This window comes from Protopterus annectens, chromosome 6.part1 (genome assembly GCF_019279795.1).
Source record: "Protopterus annectens isolate FY-2018-M chromosome 6.part1, PAN1.0, whole genome shotgun sequence".
Classification (NCBI taxonomy): Eukaryota; Metazoa; Chordata; order Ceratodontiformes; family Protopteridae; genus Protopterus; species Protopterus annectens.
Genome location: NC_056738.1, coordinates 441,706,687 through 441,729,170, shown reverse-complemented (window position 1 = coordinate 441,729,170; position 22,484 = coordinate 441,706,687). Strand labels below are relative to the sequence as shown.

The window sequence follows — 22,484 nt, the reverse complement described above, 5'->3', positions numbered from 1 at the left end:
ACAGCTTTAAAAAAAGCAATGGAGAATCTCTGTTGCTTTCTTTAAAGCTGTCTCGCTATGTTAAACCCATTTAACATAGCAAGACAGTTTTGAAAAAAGCAACGGAGAAAGCAAGATCTCCGTTGCTTTTTACAAAGTGTCTTGCTATGTTAAAGCAGTTTAACATAGTGAGACACCTTTAAAAAAAGCAACGGAGAATCTCCTTTGCTTTTTTTAAAGCTGTCTCGCTATGTTAAACCCATTTAACATAGTGAGACACCTTTAAAAAAAGCAACAAAGATAAGAAGATCGTTTAACATAGTGAGACAGTGTGTAAAAAGCAACAGAGCTCTTGCGTTCTCCGTTGCTTTAAAAAAAAAGTTATACTAAAGGAAAAAGTCCAGGCGATTGGACCTTTTTCCATTAGTATAACTCTGATTTACAATGTGCATGCTGACCAATAAGCGTGCACGTTTTAGAATATTAATGGGGGGTCATTGTATAATATTAGATAAACTACAGTGCTAATATTATTTGTGCAATATGTAAGTTTCTTTACAGACTGTACTGCCATTTTGCTACACTGACTGATCTAATATACTAATAGTTGCTGCCAGGCTCATTTGCCACGATGGTTTACAAATGGCAAGTGCAGTGATGACAATAGGTAAACTGGCATACAGGAAAACACCTAGTGGTTGTTATCAATATTGTACACTGGAAATTTAAAAATAGATTTCTTACATTTCTTAAACGAGTCTATTGTATAATAACATTTGTTGTTGACACGCTTCTGCTCTAAAAGGGCTGAGAGTGACATCTGGCAAATGCACTGCTCATACACAAATTGTGTTCACATTGTACAATACACCTGTGGAATGTGCTTTAAAAGTGATGGTGTGGCAAAGAGACCATTTTACTACTTTTTTTTTAAAATTTCTTTTTTCCAAAAATGAGCAGATATGATTACGATGATGATAGAAAGGCCACTATGGAGGCTCAAAGTTGCGATAATAAAAATATATAAGTATTCCTTTGGGACTTGCCACCAGATTTGTCATGGTACTAGGTTCACTTAGACTGTTATCTTGGCTGAAGAGACATTTTTAAAGTGGGAACTATGCAATGACATTAAAAAGACTTCAGTTAGTTAACTAGAGAAATTGCATGTCTGTCTTTAGAAGCTATGTATAACATACCAGCTTGTGTAATTATCACTTAGAAATCAGGGAAATGTAACCAATTACTGTATTCAGGATACTCTTCCAGGATTTCTACCAACTAAATCAAAATGCACATTTTTAGATTCCTGTTCTTTATACCAAATAAATCCTTTTAAGTTGTTTTAGTGCTACTGCGACTGCTTTGAGTATATACTTCCATGTATACAGCAAGGAAAGAAAGCAAATGTTTATATGCATGTGCATATGTGTGTGCGTGTGCACTCGTGCGCGCACGCGTGTAAGTGTGTGTGTTTGTGTGTGTGTGTGTGTGTGTTTGTGTATGTAAGCATGCAAGATTGTGTCTCTGCAACTACCCAGTTAGCAGTAGCAAATAAGTGAAAAACAAATCCTCCTTTAAACTGTATATTACAAGATCCTATCTGCAAATGTTCATGCTTTAGAGGTTACCAGATGTACCAATGCACGGTTCGCCAAGACAGACAGTCAGAAAATGACATACAAGAGTAATCAGCATACAATTAAGGTGATCTTCCTCCTAGTAAGGAAAGTGCAATGGAGTCAAACCAGAGATTGCAAAATCATCCCTAGCAAAATGGTTGGTGCTCATCATAACATCAACCACTGGTAACCACAATCAGCTGTAAGCAGTGGTCATGGAGGGCTCTAAGGTCATAGCAACATAGAACAGGCTGAAGACTTGGAAGATGAATGGAGTAAAAGGATACAATTTCAAGGAAATAATCAAGGCTCTAGCATCTCAGGCAGAAAAGAAAACAGGTGGAGTTAAAGAATGGTTTCCCAAAACAGCATGTGTGAAGACAATAGAACAGGTATGCAGGCAAGCAGCTGGTAGTGAAATGCAGAAATCCAAGAAGTTATCAAAAGAAAGAGAAGGAGAGAGAGTAAAGACATCCTAACTAGGCTATCTAGGCTAAGAAGGAATACATGCTGTCTTACAAAGAGGATAAGAGAACAGTCAAAATGGCAAGAACAAGATACCAGAGAAATTCTATCAGCTTCTGAACTGTAATGGAGAAGACGGCACAAGGAATCTCTATCAGGTTGCAAGGTAATGACAGAAAGATAAAGCTGATGGCTGGCAGAAGCCATTCATAAGGGATGCCAGAAATAATCTACTCACCACTCCAGAGTACATCAAAGGCAGATGGAAGGAGTGCTTCTGAATTAAGAAAAAATTACTAAGCTGTACTGCAACACAGACAGCCTATAATGAAAGATGAAGGAGATCCCACCATAGTAGACATGTGACATGCGCTAAAGAAAATGAAGTTAGGTAAACTACAGACTCCGATGAAGTCACAGTAAATATGTTCAAGACACTGGTTGCATTAGGGCAAAAATTACTTCTGAGGTTACTCACCATGGTATAGACGGGGTGTTTGCCAGATGGAGAATAAGCATTCTAGTGCCAGTGTACACGAATGAAGGAGGCATTTACAACTAAGGCAGTATCAAACACCTGTCACACAATATGAAACTGCTGGATAGGGTGATTAATAAATTAATATGCAGAGTAGTAGGAGGTTAATGGAAGATATTCAGCTTGGATTCAGATCAAGATGAAGTACAACCATCCTAATATTTGTGGAAACGGGTCTATATTACAAACTTGAAAAAACATATGAGCGAATACGAAGACGTTTACCCGTATTTCTTGAAGTACGGAAATACCGAATGTACAAAACCGCAAATTCCGAAATGTCGATTTTGTTTTGGTTGGCCCATCTGCTGTATAGCTCCGTAAGGTAAGTGTGCAATAGACAGGACTTTAGTGTTAGGATTTGGGTTAAGGTAAGTGTATAGATAGGTAATGTATGTAAGGTTTAGTGTAGTGTTAGAAGTAGGGTTATTTTAAGTGTATGTATGTGTATTGTTTATTTTGTTTGGGTGTATGTCTGTAGGGGAAGTGTGTGGTAGTTACAGACATTAGGGTTAGGGAGGGGTTAAGGATAGTGCATACATAGTTGTGTATGTGGGGTTTAGTGTAGTGTTGGAGGTAGGGTTTTGTTAAATGTATGTATGTGGATTATTTATTTTGTTTGGGTGTATGTGTGTAGGGGATGTGTGCAGTAGTTACAGACCTTAGGGTTAGGGAGGGGTTAAGGATAGTGCATAGTTAGTTGTGTATGTGGGGTTTAGTGTAGGGTTAGAGGTAGGATTTTGGTGCTTTACCTTAGGTTAGAAGTAGGGTTTGGTTAGTGTATGTGTGTGGTTTATTTATTTTCTTTGGGTAGGTAGTATGTAGCGGGTGGTGGGGTTGGCCGATTATGACAGTTAGATTTTTTTTTTTCGCGGTTTAGTGCATTTGGGATTTTCGTGGTTCGCGGTATAGGTGTTGATGTTTAGGTATTCGGGAATAGGGTGTTTTGCTTTGGTAATAAAGACCCATGGAAGTGGAAACAGATAGTGGTTAAGAAGCTGGAAATGAGGAAATATTACAATTAGGCATTCCTGTCCTTGACAAAAGAATATTGACAAGGTTACAAGAAAGTTGATTTAGGCAGTCTTGCATTCGTTTAATGTCCTGGAAACACCAGTAGAGTTAGTACAGACTATATACAAGGATTCAAAGGCACAAGTATGAACAGTGTTCAGACAGAGTGAGGGGCTCCCTGTGGGCATTGGTGTGCAACAGAGTTTGATCTGAGGCCACTGCCTTTTATATTAGTATTGGACTACATTGGCAAAGAGGTCATGGGGAGACATAAACAAATAATGTGATACTACAAACAGACTCTGAACTGGGACTTCAGCAAATGACAGAGGACTAGAATGCAAAATCAAGACATGAGAGATGAAACTGAATGTAGAAAAGACAATGGTCGTGTCAGCAAATGACTGAAATCAAAAGAAGCTTAAAATTGAGAAAGAAAACTAGTGGAACAGTATAACAGCTGTAGGTATCGGGGAGGTGTGGTTGAGGAAAAGGGAAGTTTGAATGATGAGGTCAAAGCTAGAATCAGAGGTTATGCAGTAAACTAGCACAAAATGTCATGTATAATGTGTGACAAAGAATGCAAATGAAGCTGAAAAGTAGGGTATACCAGTGTTCCCGTATGGCACAAAAACCTACCTAGCAGCTGTAGAGTCTTGAGGTGATGGAGATGAAGTCCCTGAGATGGGTAGGTGGATGCATACTGGGGGACAGATGAAGAAATTAGGGCATCAGAATAGAAACGGAAGTAGCTCCAGTTGGACAGAAGGTTAAAATGAACAGATTATGGAGGTTTAGTTGACCATGCAAGACAGCAGAAATGATTTGGTAAAACAACAGGAAGAAAACAAGGGGATACAAGGGCATCCAGACAAGAGATAGATTCATGAAAGGAAGCCTGCAACAGTCAGACATGACTGTTGGAGAAGGTACAGAGTAGTTCTGAACTGAGAGAGGTGATGGCAGTTGATGCAACACCCTGACCCCACATTAAAAAAAAAATAGGAAAAAGGGGGTTGATGATTATGATGCCTTAGCTGTTGCATCTAAAATGAAAAAAAAAATCCATATCATTTGCACCTTTGGGATGCTGGTCTTTTAGTCTTCAGAAGAATAGCTTTAAAAGCGCATTATTGTTAGTATTTTTGAGGTTCATGGTCTTGGCAAAGTTTGCTAGTGGTAACCATAAACCAGACTTCAGTACTGATAACTTAGTGTCATGGAGGGTTTGCTTTGTTCCTCGGATGATACAGACATTATGAAAACATACAGTTACTGCACATCATTCTGAGCATAGTTACTGTGTACTGCAAAGAGATGTTTGGAGACAATTCTTGTTGCATTATACACAAGACAAAACTATTTATTATTTGTTTTTACAGAATATATTCCCAATTAGTGTTGCTGTTCCTTGTTGGCAAGGTCATATTTCTGATGTTTAGAGTATTACAGTCCCATTCTTACTACACAGCATGTATGTTTCCATTTGCATAGCATTAAGAAGATTATAAGACATGAAATAGTGGCAGATTAATGGTCACTGCTAAAAACTAAAGGGCAAATAAGGGCCAGTTGTCCCTTCCTGAAGAGCAGCTACTCTTATTTGGATGGTACATTATTAACATAATTCTTTACATTCTGCTGGATTACTGTTGGCAAAGAACAACATCCCAAACTAGCTTTCGATTCCTAACTTGAAATCATTTTATAAATATATGCATTTTTAGGCATTTATCCAGAATAGTCCAACAGTAAGACACTATTCTTTTTCACAAATTCTCAACATGTAGGTTTAATGCAGACAAACGTAATAGGTTATTTGGACTTGATTAAGGCACTGAAATGGGTCTACTTCAGAAGAATAAAAAAACAAAAGACTGAAAATTCAAAATGCCGAACACATTTTTAATGCAGGGGGCAAGCCACCTTGCGCCTGTCATGTGGGGGGCTGCGCCCCACCCCCTACTAACTATATATACTAACTCCAAGATCGCACAACAGTAGAGAAGGGGCAAGCTCCATCATTCAGTATTTTGAATTTTCTGTCTTTTGGGATTCAGTCTTTTGGTTTTTCAGTCTTCTGAAGTAGACACACTGAAATAATGTAGTTATTCTTTGTGACTGTCATAGGATGGTAGCATGGGATGAAGAAAGAAGAACCTGGACAAAATTATCAGATAGAATGAGGGGGTTATTAAAAAAGTACCAAGGAAGTAATTTCTGTATCTATACATGAGAGATTGCAAATAGTCTAGAGATGAATATGTCAAAAACATTTAAGTTTGTTGCAAAAAAAGGAACAATATTTAAAAAAAGATACATATGAGAATAAAAGACATCTAAAAAGACAAGATGTGTTGCTTGTGGGGAGTATTTTTTTCAGAAACAGTAGTGGACATTTGCACCAGTTTTCTTGAAAATGTAGTAGGGCTAACAATTATGATAGAATCCAAGAATGCATAGCACAGACATAAGAAAATTCTAAGAAGGAAAGAGAAAAACCTGGTACCAATTTAGTAGGACCTATAACTTATAATGTAGACAGGAAGTGGACAGATTTTAAAACTCAAACACTCCACATCTGGCAACATAATTTACTTTTGTAGGTTTTAATTTAATATATATTTAGCCAGTAGGAGGTCATCTGGAGAATCACCAATTATTGATGGTAGCTAGTGACATAACACTTTGTTGACTCTGTCATTAAGTAATGGATTGCAGACTGTTCTCCAGCTTACTCAAGTTTAACTAGCAGCTAGAGTACTGAAAAAAACAGGTATTGCAGGATGAGACTGAAAACTGATGCCAACTCATCTATCATGGCGTGTTCCTGCTGCAGCAGCACCATTTAGAGGGAAAACCAAAACTGCATCCCTGTAACAAGATAGGACTCAGGAATACAAGAGCAGCCAAGGGGTGCCTGCACTTCAGATAAGCAATGGGGTTGGGTGTGATCACAGAACTATACTAAACACAACAGAAAAGACCAATAAAATAAGAAGTGTGCCAAAAGGAGAAGTAGCCCAACTGTTCAAAGATTTTATTCACCAACAAGATAAAAATGAATGAACGCTATTAACAATCCATGCGTTTTCGTCCTCCACGGACTTCATCAGATACAATTTCATTAACATATTCTGCCCTATTATATACCTGTTATCATCAGTACCCTAACCAATCATTAAATTCATCCAATTATACAAACCAAAACTGTTAAAATGTGAACATCCTTCTTTAAAAACAGATAGTTCATTTTTATTTATAAATATGGTAAAATTCTTCTAAAACATGTTAAATTTATTGTGTTCAAGATAATTTCCTATGTTAAACAGAAAAGACATTGCACAGTGCTTGGGAGCGACAGTAAGAGCATGATAAAAATCTCCTTTTGCTCACAGGATAACAGCAGTGACTCCCAGCTGTCACCTCCTGCACCTGGTGTCTCATGATACCTAGTCAGAGAAAATAAATGGGCCAGATGGGGGATGCTGCTTGATGATGACTGTGGAATGTGGAGCCAAAAACATATAAATGTGCATACAAAATAGCAAGAAGAGTTGCAAGAATGTGCTGAGTTTATTTTACATGAAATAATATATGTGCCATTTCCAAATACCAGTTATGCACTTAAGTCATCTGAAAATTATATTATATAGTTAAAATAAAATACCCAGTTTTACAGACAGAGTAACTTTTTAATCAACCCTTTAATTTCATGTCATGGTCAAAAACATTAGGCATGCGCAATCTGTGAATGCTGAAATTGTTTTGTTAGCAAAAACTCCCACACCCCCATGCAGGAGGCTTCATATTCACAAACCCTACACACCTCACTTAATAGAATCAGCTCTGAGGTTACTGCATCTTGGAGAAAGGATGGATTTCACCTCCATGGATTTCATTTGAAAAGAGTGTTTTTCACATGTAGTGATATGCAGCAGAATTGTCACCAGTGGTTATTACTGAACTCTTTTAATACATGTACATCATTTCGTCTAACCAAAACAAAGTTTGTTCCATTATTGTCTCTTGTATATTGTGCCACTTGGTATGGCTGAAAGGAATCCTGCATCAGTCCAACTATCCAGTCCGTATATAAGTATGTTAATTAAAATAAAGCAGTTGTGCAGTTTTCACATAAAACGTGCACACAAACATACATACATGCATACACATGTAACTAAATAAATAAAATGATTGCTTGATCAAGTGTAGGGCATACAGAAATGCATAAAAATGATTGTCTTATCTCAGTGCTGGATAGACTTGTGCATAGTAGTCCCACAAATACAAGTAGATGGCTTGCGTCTACACATCTAGGTTGGCTGGTTGTGAAAAGCTAAACATCTTTTGATTTATACTTAATTTTCTGGACCCAGCTGTAATACAGAATGTGTAGTGAACCAAAGTGCAGGTTGTAAAACTATAAACTGAAACTCTTATTATGAGTAACTGCTGGTGTGAGTGCATGTGTATGTTTGTGTGTATCTATTACTGACCTACCTTTACGATGCTATTTTTATTTTTTGTACTTTTTTATTTGAATTAAATCTACTCTTTTAAACAGGCTGATGTGCTAGCAAAGATGCAGTAATTCAGTTGCATGCAGAGGCAGAAAAACAAATTAATTTATATTTTTAATAAGCCAAAGAACTGCTTGACAGACATTTAGGTAAACATCTAGGATACTGCTGACTTTCTGTAGTGAGGATGGCTTTTAGAATTCAGCAAGCTACCAGTCACTGATTATAAGTTGATGACGCTAGCAACAGATGATACCTTAGGCCATTAAACAAAATGTCATTGAGGTGAACATGTTCGAGGCATGCACAGGAAGGAGCAAATCTTCACGTCAGGAAAAATTGGCACAGCTTAATACCAGGGGGAAGAGCACAAAAGCACTTTCTCTGCTCTGCGGTAAATAACACCAGTCGATAATGATTTGAATTAATAAAAAGTTACTTAAACTTACAAACTTAGCAGAGTAAATAGCTTGAACTTTCTGAGGTTCATTTTTTTTCTGGGAAATGCCAATGAGAAAGCAGTGGGTTACTATCAATTTGTAAATTTCAACAAGAAAACACAATCAAAACAGCTAAAACTGTGATTCTGTGATTGAAAATGTTATTATATAACAACATGCTACCCTAAAATTCTCAAGTGGATAAAAACAGAAACACACACACATGCATGCTCTTGTGAGCTAGTACACAAGCACACACACACACACACACACACACACACACACACATACACACTGTTGTGTGCATGCAGGCACTCAAGTACAAGTACAACTCAGAATTCCTTTGTTTTCAAAGTGAATAAATGGACATCAACGAATTTTCATACCTGCCACTTTCTTCTGGAGAGGAATCGTTTTAAATGATCTGTGTTGATACTCTTTCCTTTAGCAAGTGTCTGTAGATAAAAAAAAAATACCACTGACTGTCAAATCTCTTTAAAATGTATAAAATGTCAAAAAGGCAGTGTAAATGAAGACCAGAAAAGAAGACAAGGGGCCCCAATTCCAAAAGTCTTGGTCTGAATGTAAATGATTTACTCCAGTGTAAACCTGACCCAATTCCAAAAGTCTTGCTGTTGGTGTGAGTGATTTACTTCACTGTAAGGCCTGTCTGTAAAGCAGGCTTACACCAGAAGTCAGATTTGAAAGGACATGCAAACAGTGCAAGTGACTTACTCCAGTGTAATACTCTGAACTTACTTACACCCACTGGATGTTTTTTTAGAATCTGACTCCTGGTGTAAGCCTACTTCTTGAAGGTAGGCCTTAGACTGGAGTAAGTAACCAAGAGCAAGTCGTGGCATCAGGGCAGGCTTACACTGGAGTAAGTCACTTACACTTACAGCAAGTCTTTTGGAATCTGGCCCTAAATCTATTGTACAACTTCCTAGCAAAACTGCAGTAACACAAAGATTCACCCTCTTCAAAAATTAATACCGGAGGCAAACTTACCTCATCAATTACTGCCTAATAAAGGAGATATAGTATGACATCCCCACTTATACTAACTCATTTAATTAAGTAAGACTGAAGCAGCATTTCCAATATATTAATGTCTGTCACCCCCTTTATTTATTATTTAAAAGTTTTGTACTGTCTAATATTTAGTGCCTAATAGTTACTGTAACACTGAGTGACATCATAAGGCAAGCAAAAAGTAGATACAATATAAATTCCTTTCAGTTCTATGACATCCTCTACTAACTTGGAAGATTCTCTTTCGTTGATGCTATAATGATACTTCTTACTAAACTGCAATGTTAGTAGGGCACATCATTTGTTAAAGAACCCGTTTTATAGGACAGTTCCCCCCAAAATTGACACTCATCCTGTATTCTATCCTAGAACACACATGCTACCATTGCCCTATTGTATCACACACCTTCTCTGCAAAAAAGAACCATCATCAACAGCAGTATGTTCTTATACTCTGTTTCCTTCTTTATTATCATTGTTCAATTAATGTTGTCAAATGTTTGTCTGCACTCCAATAAAACACTAGGTAAAATATCAATCAATCTTGGCAGCACCTTAGTCACTCTCTAGGTTGTATAGACAAACACTTTTTAATCATGGTTCAAAATTTACACTGGTCGATATGAAGCTGGGTCTGTCCACCCTTTTAGTATATTGTTAAACAAAACCTTCTACATCTTTATCACTATCTTTAACCTTCCTCAGGAATACCATCTGTTCCTGGAGTCTTCCCTGTTGCTTGACTACATACACCAATTTTTATCTTATCCCTTCCTATCGTAGCTATAAATTTTTGAGTCTCATCTTTCTGTACCCTTGGCACAGTGAAGTCTTCCATAAATATATCCATTTCTGCCTTTTCTTGTTTTCACAGTTCCTCTGCATTATATAGATTTCTACAGACTTTCTAATATATATTGCTAATACCCCTTGAAGGTGTCTGGCTATTTTTCTTTTCATAGGCTCCCAATATTTGGTAACACCCCTTTCTATTTAAGTCACCTAAGTCATTGTGCTAATAGTTTTTATGCTCTGGGACTGTTATCAAAATATTTCCTTAACTGCAATCTTTCTAAATTCATGCATATTGTTCCCCCCTCCTTTATTTTCCCTTTAGCTCTCAGCAATTACTCCTCTTCTTGTTGTGCAATATTCCCCTTCATCTGCAATAATTTAACCTTTTATAACCTCTCTAAATAATTCCCATTACTTCCTTTCCACAAGTCTTTCTCACTATTTTCTAACATATTTTTAAATTACATTTTTCATTTTATCACAGTCCCTAGCTATCCCTTCTGAAGAAATTTGTATTTTCCATAATAAGCAGTGTATCATTTCTATTACCCATTCCATAAATTCCTCCCTTTTTAACAGTTAGGAAAGTGCCAGTGTCTCATTTTTACTTGATTATCCTGCATCTTTATCTTAGTCAGTATTGGTACATTATCTGAAATAGTTATAGGATGAGTTTTAAAGCCTTCAATTAAATATCCATGCTACTGATAAATATCATTTTTAAATGATCTAACCCAGTTATCGTATCTTACAGAATAATATATAAATTCTCACTGAATTCCTTCTAGTAATTTCACATCTTCCATTTTAAATATTTTCATATATGTCTTCAGAAATCTACCCTTTATTGTTATAATTTCCCTTCTAGGTGCTCCTGATATAACCTTACCATTGTAGATCAGGTTTAATGAATAATATTCCTTACTGAAAGCTAATTATACAGCTCATAATTCTCTTAAGAGTAGTTTGAGGTGTAACATAAATGCATGTCGATGTAATCCTCCTTCCCTGCCAATAACACATTATTGCCACACATCTATCATTCTTTTCTATCTTCTCATCTTCTGTAACTATTGGAGCCCCTCTCACAATCAGTATTATTATCCCCTTTTCCTTTTCACCTGATATTCCACTAAATATCCATTCTGAAGTCCTATCTTTGTCAGATTCGCACACTCATTTCTATCCAAATGTGTCTCCTATAACATTGATATTTGTGCCCTACTCTTCTTAATGTAGTTCAGCACTCTTTGCTTCTCATCCATATCTACAATGCCATTTGCATTCCATGGTTAGCTCTAGGTAATTTGGTCACTGTTGATGCAAAATCCTATCCCCACGTACACAATAGGGAAAACCGGGGCTGATGCTATGATAATATAATTGATAAGATACAAAGACAAAGTGACTCTGATGGAATTTAAACTATAAGCTTTCACATTAGAATACCCTTTAATCAACATTTATCTTTTGGATGCACGTTCACATATTCTACAAGACAGTTTTTTGAACATATGTTAATTTGCAACTAACATGAACATGTTAATGTTTGCCAGGTTGATCTTATATGCTGTTGCACCTTCTTGAGTCTATTTGAACCCAAGTCACATTTTTCCAGGCATTTCAATTCAATACAACTCAAGAAACAAAAATTTATGTACATTTTTACTTTTAATCCCAACCCCTTTTAACTCACTACAAATACATAAAACTGTATACAATTTTAAAAAGGCGCAGTTGGTCTGAAATAGACAGAAAGACCTCATCATTGCAAAACTGTGGCACAAGATAAAAGTATTAAAACTTGGGGACAGCAGGGGGGTTATGGAAAGTGATTATTCACTATACACCAGGCAGAAGAGAAGAAAGTTTATACTAACAAGAAGAGGCAGGTGTGGGATTCAATCTGCTGTATCTAGCTTTCTTCAGAATATTTTTCCTCGAGGATTAAAGGTATTTGGGATGGTTTATTCATTTATGACTAACCCATGCCACAGTTTTGCAATGAGCAGTTCTTTCTTCTCTTATGATTACATCTTTACTAACATAGGTCTTAACACTTTCTCGTGGCCACATTTGGAGAATAAACACACAATCTGTCATCTCAATTAATAAATTCAGCTGCGGAACACTCCTCCAGTTGCTTATCTGTACTGTCATAAAATTAATGCACACTGTTCCTTCCAGTTCCTCTGGAAAAGTAGAACTCCTCAGGTTTTGTCTGCATTTTCTGTCTTCTAACAACTATTTTTTGAAACAGTTATTTTTGATAAGCCTCAAATTCAGCCAGCATTTTCTTCACTTCAGCTTCCGATTTTTGCAGTTTTATCAGTTGCTTTGAATAGCTAGTTAAATCCTCTTCTGTCAGTTTCCAGCTTTTACATATTCCTTCACTACTTATTTTAAATACGTCTGAGCACTTCTGATTTATTTTTCCTCTAAATTCCTAGAAGCTATCCCCTGCACCAAAGCTGAAATCTGAACAACTTTTTTGCTGAACAGCTGCAAGATCTTCACTGACAGTTTTTTTTCCTTCTCTTTTTTCTGGTTGATTTTCAATTACTTTCTTTATTTTTTTTTTCTTTGGTTGGATCAAGGTAGTGTATGTACTAGCCAGTAAATTAAATGCTTTTACCTTTTTTTTTTTTTTTTGGTGCTTTTCAATTTTCACACCAGAAGAGTTCTAATTAACCTGTTGATCAGTGTGCAGCCATCTTGCAACCTCCTAAAGTTGTAGAAACTTTGCTACTAAAGTTTAATCAAATGTTGAGTCATCTCAAAATTCTCTGTTTGTTGTGTATGGTGTTAAGCAAAGGAGCATACAATTTGATGGAGGGTAATCACTGATCATCAGTCCTAGGCTTTCGTCTGTCTGTTACCTTTTTGTACCTATATATCACCTCTATACATGTTTCTACTTTTATATCACTTAAATGGGTCTGTGCTTGTAGGTCTTTCCAGTGACAGCATTAATAACTACAGTACACTTTATTTTTAAACGTCACGATAAGTTGTTGGTTTGGAACAAGTGTTATTTCTCTTTTAGGGTACAGTCTATTGGTTATCAAAATGATTACCTGACCATTAGTTCAAAGGCTGTTAAAGATTTTATTGTTCTCTAAAAGCAAGTATTTGTTAAAACTACATTGACTACTTTTCCATTTTTTTACAGTTTAGAAGTAATATTTAAATGCAAAAAATGGGGATTAAAAATTCCAGGACAATGCCCTATCAAACTACATGTTTTACCAGAAAAGGTATGAAGTCTGAAACTCAACTGTATGTCATTACTTAGTGACTTCAATCCTCAATGATTTGCCAGAAAACCACAAATTTTATGAGGAGCACGCCAAAAATATGTGGCAAAAATGTGGACATTCTGTGAAATTCTGGACAGCTGAGTGGTATGGAAGGTAGTATTGTCAGTCTGTTTAGCTAGGGGTATAGAAACAGTGGCATATACTTGAAACAGAATTGCTTATCATATATAACAATCTTTCCTTCACTGAAATAATCATTTGGACTAAGGTTTGAGGAAAGACTGAAGTGTTTACAATTAAGCCATATAATCTTAGCAGCACTCAAAAACAATGTTTCTTCCATGGTGTACAGGTTGTATGCTTCAGACTTTCATGGAAAATAAATCTTTATTCCTTGTCAGTCAATAATTGGTTGGTTCATAGAAGGTTACTAGGCTAGCGGCCCTAGAGCCTTTACAAGCCTAGCCATGTTAATCCCAAGTATCCCCATTTGTTCTTTCTTGGGTAGTTAAGAATGAATTTATGAACAGAGTGGGTCTGGTAATCAACACTGGCTACCCCTGTCCATGAGGGACAAGAGTGCCACTCCAGGGGTGAATTTGCGGTCTCCCATCCAATTATCTAGGCTGAGTTTGAATAGGGTCAGTGAGGAGCTCGGTTTTACATGAAAATGGAGTCTATTCCAGAGAAGTGGTAGTCTTTGGGAGACATATCTGTCTCTCCAGCATAATCTGTTAAAATCACAAGCTAGGTTGAGATCTCTAGAGCAAGTGACTCTTGAGCCATTTGGCTTGTGGATTTGCAGCATTTCCATTAGGATAGGGTCAGAGATTGTCCTATAGGCAAGGCACAAGTCACCTCTCAGCATCCTATAAGATATGGAGTAAAGTGAAAGAGCTTTCAGCCTGTCCACATAGGTCATGGTTTGGAGTCCCTGTATTATCTTAATGAGAAACCTCTGAGGTCTCTCCAGCTGCTTCAGGTGTCTGGTGAAATACATGCAAAAGGGTGCATTATACTCTATTAGCTGTCTGATGAGAGTTGAGTACAGTGAAGTTATAACATCCCTTGACCTGAATGCTATGCCCTTGCTTATAAGGTGCACTATGTAGAAGGTTTTCCTTATCACTGTGGAAACCTGGTGGTCAAAATTCAGATTGCTATCAACCTGTGTTCCCAAGTCTCACACCACTGGGTTGGAACTCAGAGGCATGCTGTCAATATTGTAATTTGTAGGGAATTCCATTTTGTCAAAAGGAATAATAATGCATTTTTTTGCATTTAGTTTTAGACCATGGCTTTGGCACCAGTCATTTATTTGTGTTAGCCCTTCTTGTAATATGTTAACATATTTGGGGGAATCAATGATTGCTCCCAGTTTGCAATCATCAGCAAACTTTGTGAGGCAAAGGCTGCCTACTTTGGCTTGGACTTCTGAGAAATTGTCAAACAGTACGAAACCCTGCACAGACCTCTGTGGTACTCCACATTCTGAAAGAAGTCTACCAGGTTTAATAAGCCTGATCTACCCTTAATGAAGCCAAACTGGGTTGGGGCCAGCATATGGAACTCGCCTATGTCCTTGTTGATAAGGTCCATGATAATTCTTTCCATGGCCTTGCAGATGAGGCTGGTTAGACTTATGGGTCTGTAGTTCCCAGGGTCAGTTGATGCCCCCCCCCCTTTGTGAGGGGGGATTACTGTTGCTGTTCTCCATTCTGCAGGCACATAGCCAGTCCTCAAGCCATGATTAAAGAGAACTCCAAGTGAGTCCGCTAGTTCTTGTTTTAGATTATTTAGTAAACAACCTGGGATATTATCTGGTCTCAGTGAAGCCATGCTTTTGGTCTTGGCCTGTTCTCTAGAGATGCTAGGCAGAGGACCTGAGTCAGGTATATTTTGGGATATGGGAGGTGGTGATAAGGGGCTGAAGTTTGTGCTGAATCTGTCAGCTAGCAGGTTGGCAATATCTTCCTGTGTTGTATGAGTGATTTCATCTACAACCAGTTCGGCACACAGCTGAGCATTCCCTTTTAGACTTTGGATGTAGTTAAAGAATACTTTATGATTATCCTTGGCTAGGGGTGCAATTTTAGTCTCGTAATCTGCTTTAGAAGACTTTAAAGATTTCTGATTTTCTGATTTCTGATTTTCTGATTTCTGATTTTCCTGTTTAGGCTTAGGAGGGAACTCCTCCTTTCTAGAGTGATATCCCTCTTGCTTTTGAACAAAAGTTTCTTCCTCTTGTTATATAATTTGTTTATATTTGAAGTCCACCATGGTGGCTTGTTTTTACAGGAAGACCTGGTTTTGATCCAGTCAGGTACAGCAGAGTTTTGGTAAGGGAGTAGATGCTATGATAGCTGATACTAAATTACAGAAAATCACATATCTTGCATTGTTTTGCCATGTTCAATATTTGTTCCTTTTTCTTGGTCTTAGGTGTAAACGTGCATTTATCATAATATTTCAGCTACAGTTTCCACAAATGATATGCTGACCAACAAATTTGTGCTTGTTTTGTCTGCAGAACTATGGTTTACCATACAAAATTCACTCTAGAAGATTGCAGAGTAACATCATGCATAAGAATAATAGCTTTTTCCTCAACCTTTTGCTAAACTCAAGTTATAACCTAATCTTAAAAACAAATAATGCTATCTGTAGAATGCAAAGTGATACGGAAACAGTATATAAGAGCAAAACTGTTCAGCTCAAACTCATCTTTGCAGTTGCATTTCTACTCTGCACCCAAAGCTGTTAAAATTAGATACCAGAGTACTTAGTAAGCCTCAACACACATCTTCAGTCTTACCCTTACCACCAATTCATTCCTCATAGCTTTAAGCATGCAATAATACATCCCCTACCAAAAGCATCATGAGCATCTTCTGAGACATACTACCTCTCTATTGTTACTATCAGTTCCATATTACCAGCCTACTCTCAATATGTGTCTCCATGCAAAGACATTAGAAAATATAGTTTCTAACCAAATTCAAAAATATATTAACAAACATGATATCCTTATTAGAAACAGTATGGCTTCCACCCAAAATAAAGTACTATTACTGCAATATATTCCCTTACCAACCAAATATTGATTGACATAGAATAAAGCTTTTCTGCAGGTGCCATTGTTTAATCTTTTCTCCCTGGGTCTCTGCTGAAAATGGGTTCCTACCCAGTCAAGTTCCCAGTAATCAAATATCAATGAATAAACAAATAATAAATAAATTAATTAATTAAAAGGGCCTTTGAGGCTATGGCTTAATATACTGTCCTTCAAAAACTTTTTCTGATAATGCTGTAATTAGTTATTTATCTATCAAATAACTGAACTTTTTTTTTTGAAAACTTTCTTTTTATTAATTTTCATAAATCATGAACTTCTTATACCAAGCAAATAATTATACATAAACATAACACTAAATATTAAAAACTATATACAAAAAACAAAATGCTCATAACATTAGTCTATTCTGCTTGAAATCATTACATTTTATCTAATAACTTTTTTAGTTTCATCCAGGATAACTTTCTGTGTGTCATTCTTGTCATTCTAGATGCAAGAGTTAAATGTTCTCTATTACATACTGTTTTGGCCAATAATATAAATTCAGAAAAAGATACAATTACGTTGGTTTTCCAGTTTGAAGCGATACTTTTTCTTGCTATTGCCAAAAGAGACCAGAGATGTACTTGTGGCTTTGGTATACAATCTGGTATTGGAGCATTAAACAATAAAAGTGCATCTGTTATTATACACTTGTCAGTCCACAATGCCTTCATAAAGTCTCTAAATTTCTGCCAAAATGGGACAATCACTCTGCATTCAAGGAACATGTGCACCCAATAAGCAAAGAAACTCTCATCACATCTCCAACAATTGTGACTAGTTTTATTTGATATTATAGCAATTTTCTGTGGGGTAAAGAAAATCCTGTGTAAAAATTTCCATGTAAATATTTTCCAATATGGAGATGATGTTATATGATTGATTGACCTGAGTGTTAATAATTTATCATTTTTGGAAAAATTAAATCTGTTCATACTTTCTATATAACTCCATAAAGAGTCTTCAGGTTGTTTTAAGTCAGCTCTTAATGTCTTGTAAATCTTAGATAAAGAGAACCCCATGTTAAATTGTGATGAATTTAATTCACATAAAAGAAAGATTATTTTAGGCTGTAATAAATTATTAGTCACTTGGCTCATTTTAAATTCCTTTATTAGATGTTCCCTGAAAATTTGAATATTTAACCAATTATCTTGATTTGTGTTATACCTTGCTAAAAGGCTTGTAGTGTCATGAATATTATTTGTACTTAGGAACTGGTGCCAGTAATTTAGTCCATTGCCTTTCATTTACATTATTTTATTCATAGAGTCTAGACAATTCTTCGTGAGTGCTATTGGGAACATTAATATTGAAAAATGTCTTGTTATGCAGTTTCTGTTTATAATTTTCCTAAAATTGTTTAGTATATAGCTAATACAATGTGGTAGCTTCTCATATTTATTTTCTTTATATACTGAGTCCTTCACTGCTAAAAAAAAATTGTTATTTTCAGTAAAAATGTCATTGTTTATTGCTTAATCAGCATTGGATAGTAAAATATTCATGTGTAGATTTTTCCAGCTTGAAGTATATTTGTTACTTAACCACTTGCTTATGATATGAATTATAACTGATTCAGTATAGAGTTCTAAGTTTGGGAATGCAATTCCACCTTTTTCCCAATCTCTATTGTGCCAATCATACTTTAGTCTCGGTTTTTGTGGGAACCATAACAACTTAATTAGCAGTGAATTGAGCTGTTTTATTATTTTTTTGGAGGGCTAATAATTATGGTTTGAATAAGGAACAAACTTTTTGGGAGAATACACATTTTTATTAATGTTAACTTTTCTTCAGAAGTAAAGAACATTTTATTCCATTTGTTTGTATACTCTTTGGTTATACCTAACAAATTTCTATAATTGACTTGTATGATTTCTTTCCAATTAGGTTTTATATACACACCTAGATACTTGAGTGTCATTTCCCCAACTAAAATTACTGTGTTTTCTCCATTCAGAACTTACTTTTTATTTACTAATAATGTTTCAGATTTATTGATGTTAAATTTTAAACCTGAAAATTTCTCAAAATGCCCTATAGCTGCTGTGATATGTGTTATTGAGGAATCTAGATTTCCTATGGTTAATATTATATAGTCAGCAAATAATTGTATTTTAGAAGCATAATTTGAATTAACAATAAAGCTATTTATGTTGTTATTATTTCTTATGTAATTTGCAAATGGTTCTACTGACAATGCAAATAACAAAGGTGACAATGCAAATAACAAAGGTGACAGAGGACAACCTTGCTTAGTTCCTTTTAGTATTTGAATTTTATTAGATAAAAAAGCCCCAATTTTAATATACGACAACGAGTTTTTATATAAGCTATTTATTAGTTCTATGAAATCTGTGGAGAAATTGAATGCTTCCAAGACTTTAAATAGGTATGTCCAAGATAAAGAATCAAATGCCTTCTCTATATCTAAACTAATAATTGATAGTTCTTTTTTCTTTTTATTCGCAATGTCTATTAGGGTTAAAAGTCTGATGACATTGCCCTGAGCTTTCCTATTCAAAATAAAACCTGTTTGATCATCTGCTGTTATTTTGGGGATGAACTGATTCAATCTTTTAGTAAGTATAGAGGTAAAACTTTTATAATCTACATTTCGCAGAGATATAGGTCGATATGATGATACTAATTTAGGGTCTTTATCTTGCTTTAGAATGGGAGATATTATAGCATACTTCCATGAAGGAAATATATTTTTATTTTTCCTAAATTCTTCAAAGGCTGCCTCTAAAGTCTTTAAGGTGTCCTCTGGAAACAACTTATATTTTTCTCCTATAATCCCATCTAATCCAGGTGCCTTATTGTTTTTAAGCTTTTGAATGCATTCTTTAATTTCTTTTAATGTTATTGGTTTGAGAAAATTAGTGTTTTGCTCCTTTGTTACTCTTCTGCTGATATTTTCATTCAAAAAATTACACTTAAGCATACTGTCTGCAGAGTCACTATTTGTATTATTTAACTTCTCATTATATAATCTAAAGACCTCCAGAATTTCTTTGTGTTCCGTTACATGTCTTGTTTTAACTCCTGTAGTATCAGTAATTTCTTTTATATGACTAAGTCTAGCTAAATTTTTTGCTTTAATTGCCAACCTATGTACATTTTTGGGGTTCACTGAATAAGATTGAATTTTGAATTTTTCTAGATTTATTGCCACTTTATGGTTTACAATTTCTGCATATCTAGTATTTAATGTTTTAAGTTCAGAATTAGTTTTTATGTCCTTGGTGTTTAAACTTTTCCTTATCCCGTCTATTTTTAATTGTATTTGTATTAATTCATTTTCCCATTGTTTTCTTTTGTTTAGATACCAATTTTTGATCTTACCATATAAATAAGATTTTAGTGAATCCCAAAGTATAACCTTTGAAGTTTCGTTATTATTATTGATGTCTAAAAAGAATTTTATTTCACCAAGAAGCCATTCTTTAAAACCATTAAGTGTAGTAATGTAGACAGGTAATCTTTGCCACGTTATTAAGTCTTTAGGCATGATATAAACCTTAAAAAATAATGCATTATGATCTGATAATGGGCATGAACTAAATAGCACTTCTTGGACCTTAGAAAATATATTGTTAGAAACTAGTACTTTATCAATTATTGTTTGTGTACCATACCTATATGAATAATGCGTGTACTCTAATGCGTGTATTTCTTTTAAATCATATATATTCCTAAGACATACTACATTGATAAAATTCTTTAACTTTTTAGCTGCAGGGGAAATTATAAATTTATCATTTTTAGTAGTATATTTTTCAGTGAGAAGGCAATTGAAATCACCTGCATGTATTATTTCTCCTTTGGATTTGGAAATTATTAACTCTAAATGATTCCTTGCTGGAACTGCTCCAAAACCAGGTATCCAGTAAGAATTTACAAGAGTTACATATCTTTTGTCTTCAGAACTGCCAGGCATAACATGCCATTCTTGTCTGAGTAAGTATCAATGACTTTAGGCATTGGTAATGTTTTTCTCCATAGTATCATCCTGCCTCTTCTCTTGGTTTGATAGTCGGATTCTACAAGGACCATATAACCATTAAAAGATAATTTATCTATGTCCCTGTTGACAATATGTGTTTCCTGTAAAAAACTATATCTACTTTATTCAATTTCAAATATCTAACTATACTCCCTCTTTTGACAGGATTATTAAAGCCATTGACATTTAAAGCATACATTTATAAGAGAACATTTAGAATGATACAGATATATCTATTGAATTTAATTATGAGCAAGTAAATAAAAAAGAATAAGAAAATCATAACAGATATAACTATATACAAAACTAAACATGGAAACCTAATTTCCTGGCTTGATGAAAACATCATCTTAGCTACCACCACTAACAGTCCTACAACCAATCAACCTTAATATTGCTGCTTCTGTCCTCTTATAATTAGGTATACAGTTAGACTTATTCAATATTATGTAGCATTATGTTTAGCTATTAAAGCGCAAAACATCTCAAGATATATGATGAAATATTAAGTATTTTACAAACTACAAATAAAAATTAGTCATGCAATAAATATTCATGTTTGACAAATATCTCTATGTTAAAGTAGCAGGATTATGTTCTCGTAAACCAACATATGTAAGCTTAACTTCAAAAGCAATATAAGAGATCGGAATCTTTCATTAAGATGAAAAAGATATTATTTTCCTAGTATAGATTAAACTGTGAATAAAGAGTGTATATCCAGTTTAAGTATATGATTTGAAATGACACTATGTATTAAATATATATTTATGTATTTAAAGCATGAAAACCTTCTCCATTCTTCTTCTATCACCCATTCCCCTCTCAACTATTCCTTCTATGCATTTTGTTTATGGGCTATATGTATATGATCTAAGCAAAATATGACCAATATTTTGAAATTTATGCTATTAAACTATTGTGAGTGTTTTAAGTTTATTTAATGTGATAAACTTACTTTATTTAAACACCCTTCTCTGTCTCATTCATCCCCTTTTGTTCCATTAATAAGCCATTTATACAAGTTTCTAACATTGATATTTCAGAAGTGTATTCATTCAAGTCCTCACTGCTATCAATATCACTGCTATTAGCAAAAGCACAGATCAACATTGCCTATGTTAGCTATTAATTATATGATGACATCTTTAGTATAATAATCAGATAATATATGTAAAAGCAATTATTAGTACTATGTAAACTATGCAATCAACTTACTTTACCATATCCTTCTATATTTTAGGGATGCCTGGATGCAAATTATCCATGAAAATAATAAGCAATTTCCTATTATCCAAATAACATTCCTAATATATCAGCGCTCACATGAAAAGAGATATGTTTAAACTAGGATTCTTGGGGATGAGATATAAAACACATGCGTAAAGGGACTTTCAAGTATGATTCCCCATAAGTAACTTATGGAGAAATATCGGTAATGTTCTCTTTACAGTTTCTTTTAGTTAAAACCTTTAGATGTTTATGTGTCAGATAGCTGTGTTTACCTCAGCTTATTAACATGTGACAATATTACACCTGTCCTTTTTTTTTTAAAACTATCTGTAACTTATAAAGGATTGCACTATTTCAATGTTTTCCAACCTTCTCTTCAGTCAGCTACATTTACCTTACATTAAATATCTAGTGAAGCTGCATTATAGCTAAAGTATCTGTGTTATGTAT

General features: G+C 35.0%; 1 protein-coding gene across 2 annotated transcripts in view; it reads right to left on the bottom strand.

Annotated features, from left to right (window-relative positions):
* The window catches only part of SPEG (striated muscle enriched protein kinase), a 2,687,905-nt gene that overhangs the window by 408,034 nt on the left and 2,257,387 nt on the right, over nucleotides 1–22,484 (bottom strand). For both annotated transcript variants that reach the window (XM_044075871.1, XM_044075873.1), the window contains one exon: nucleotides 8,968–9,036. In XM_044075871.1, the coding sequence (XP_043931806.1) occupies nucleotides 8,968–9,036 (69 nt within the window). The remainder of the gene's footprint in view (nucleotides 1–8,967; nucleotides 9,037–22,484) is intronic.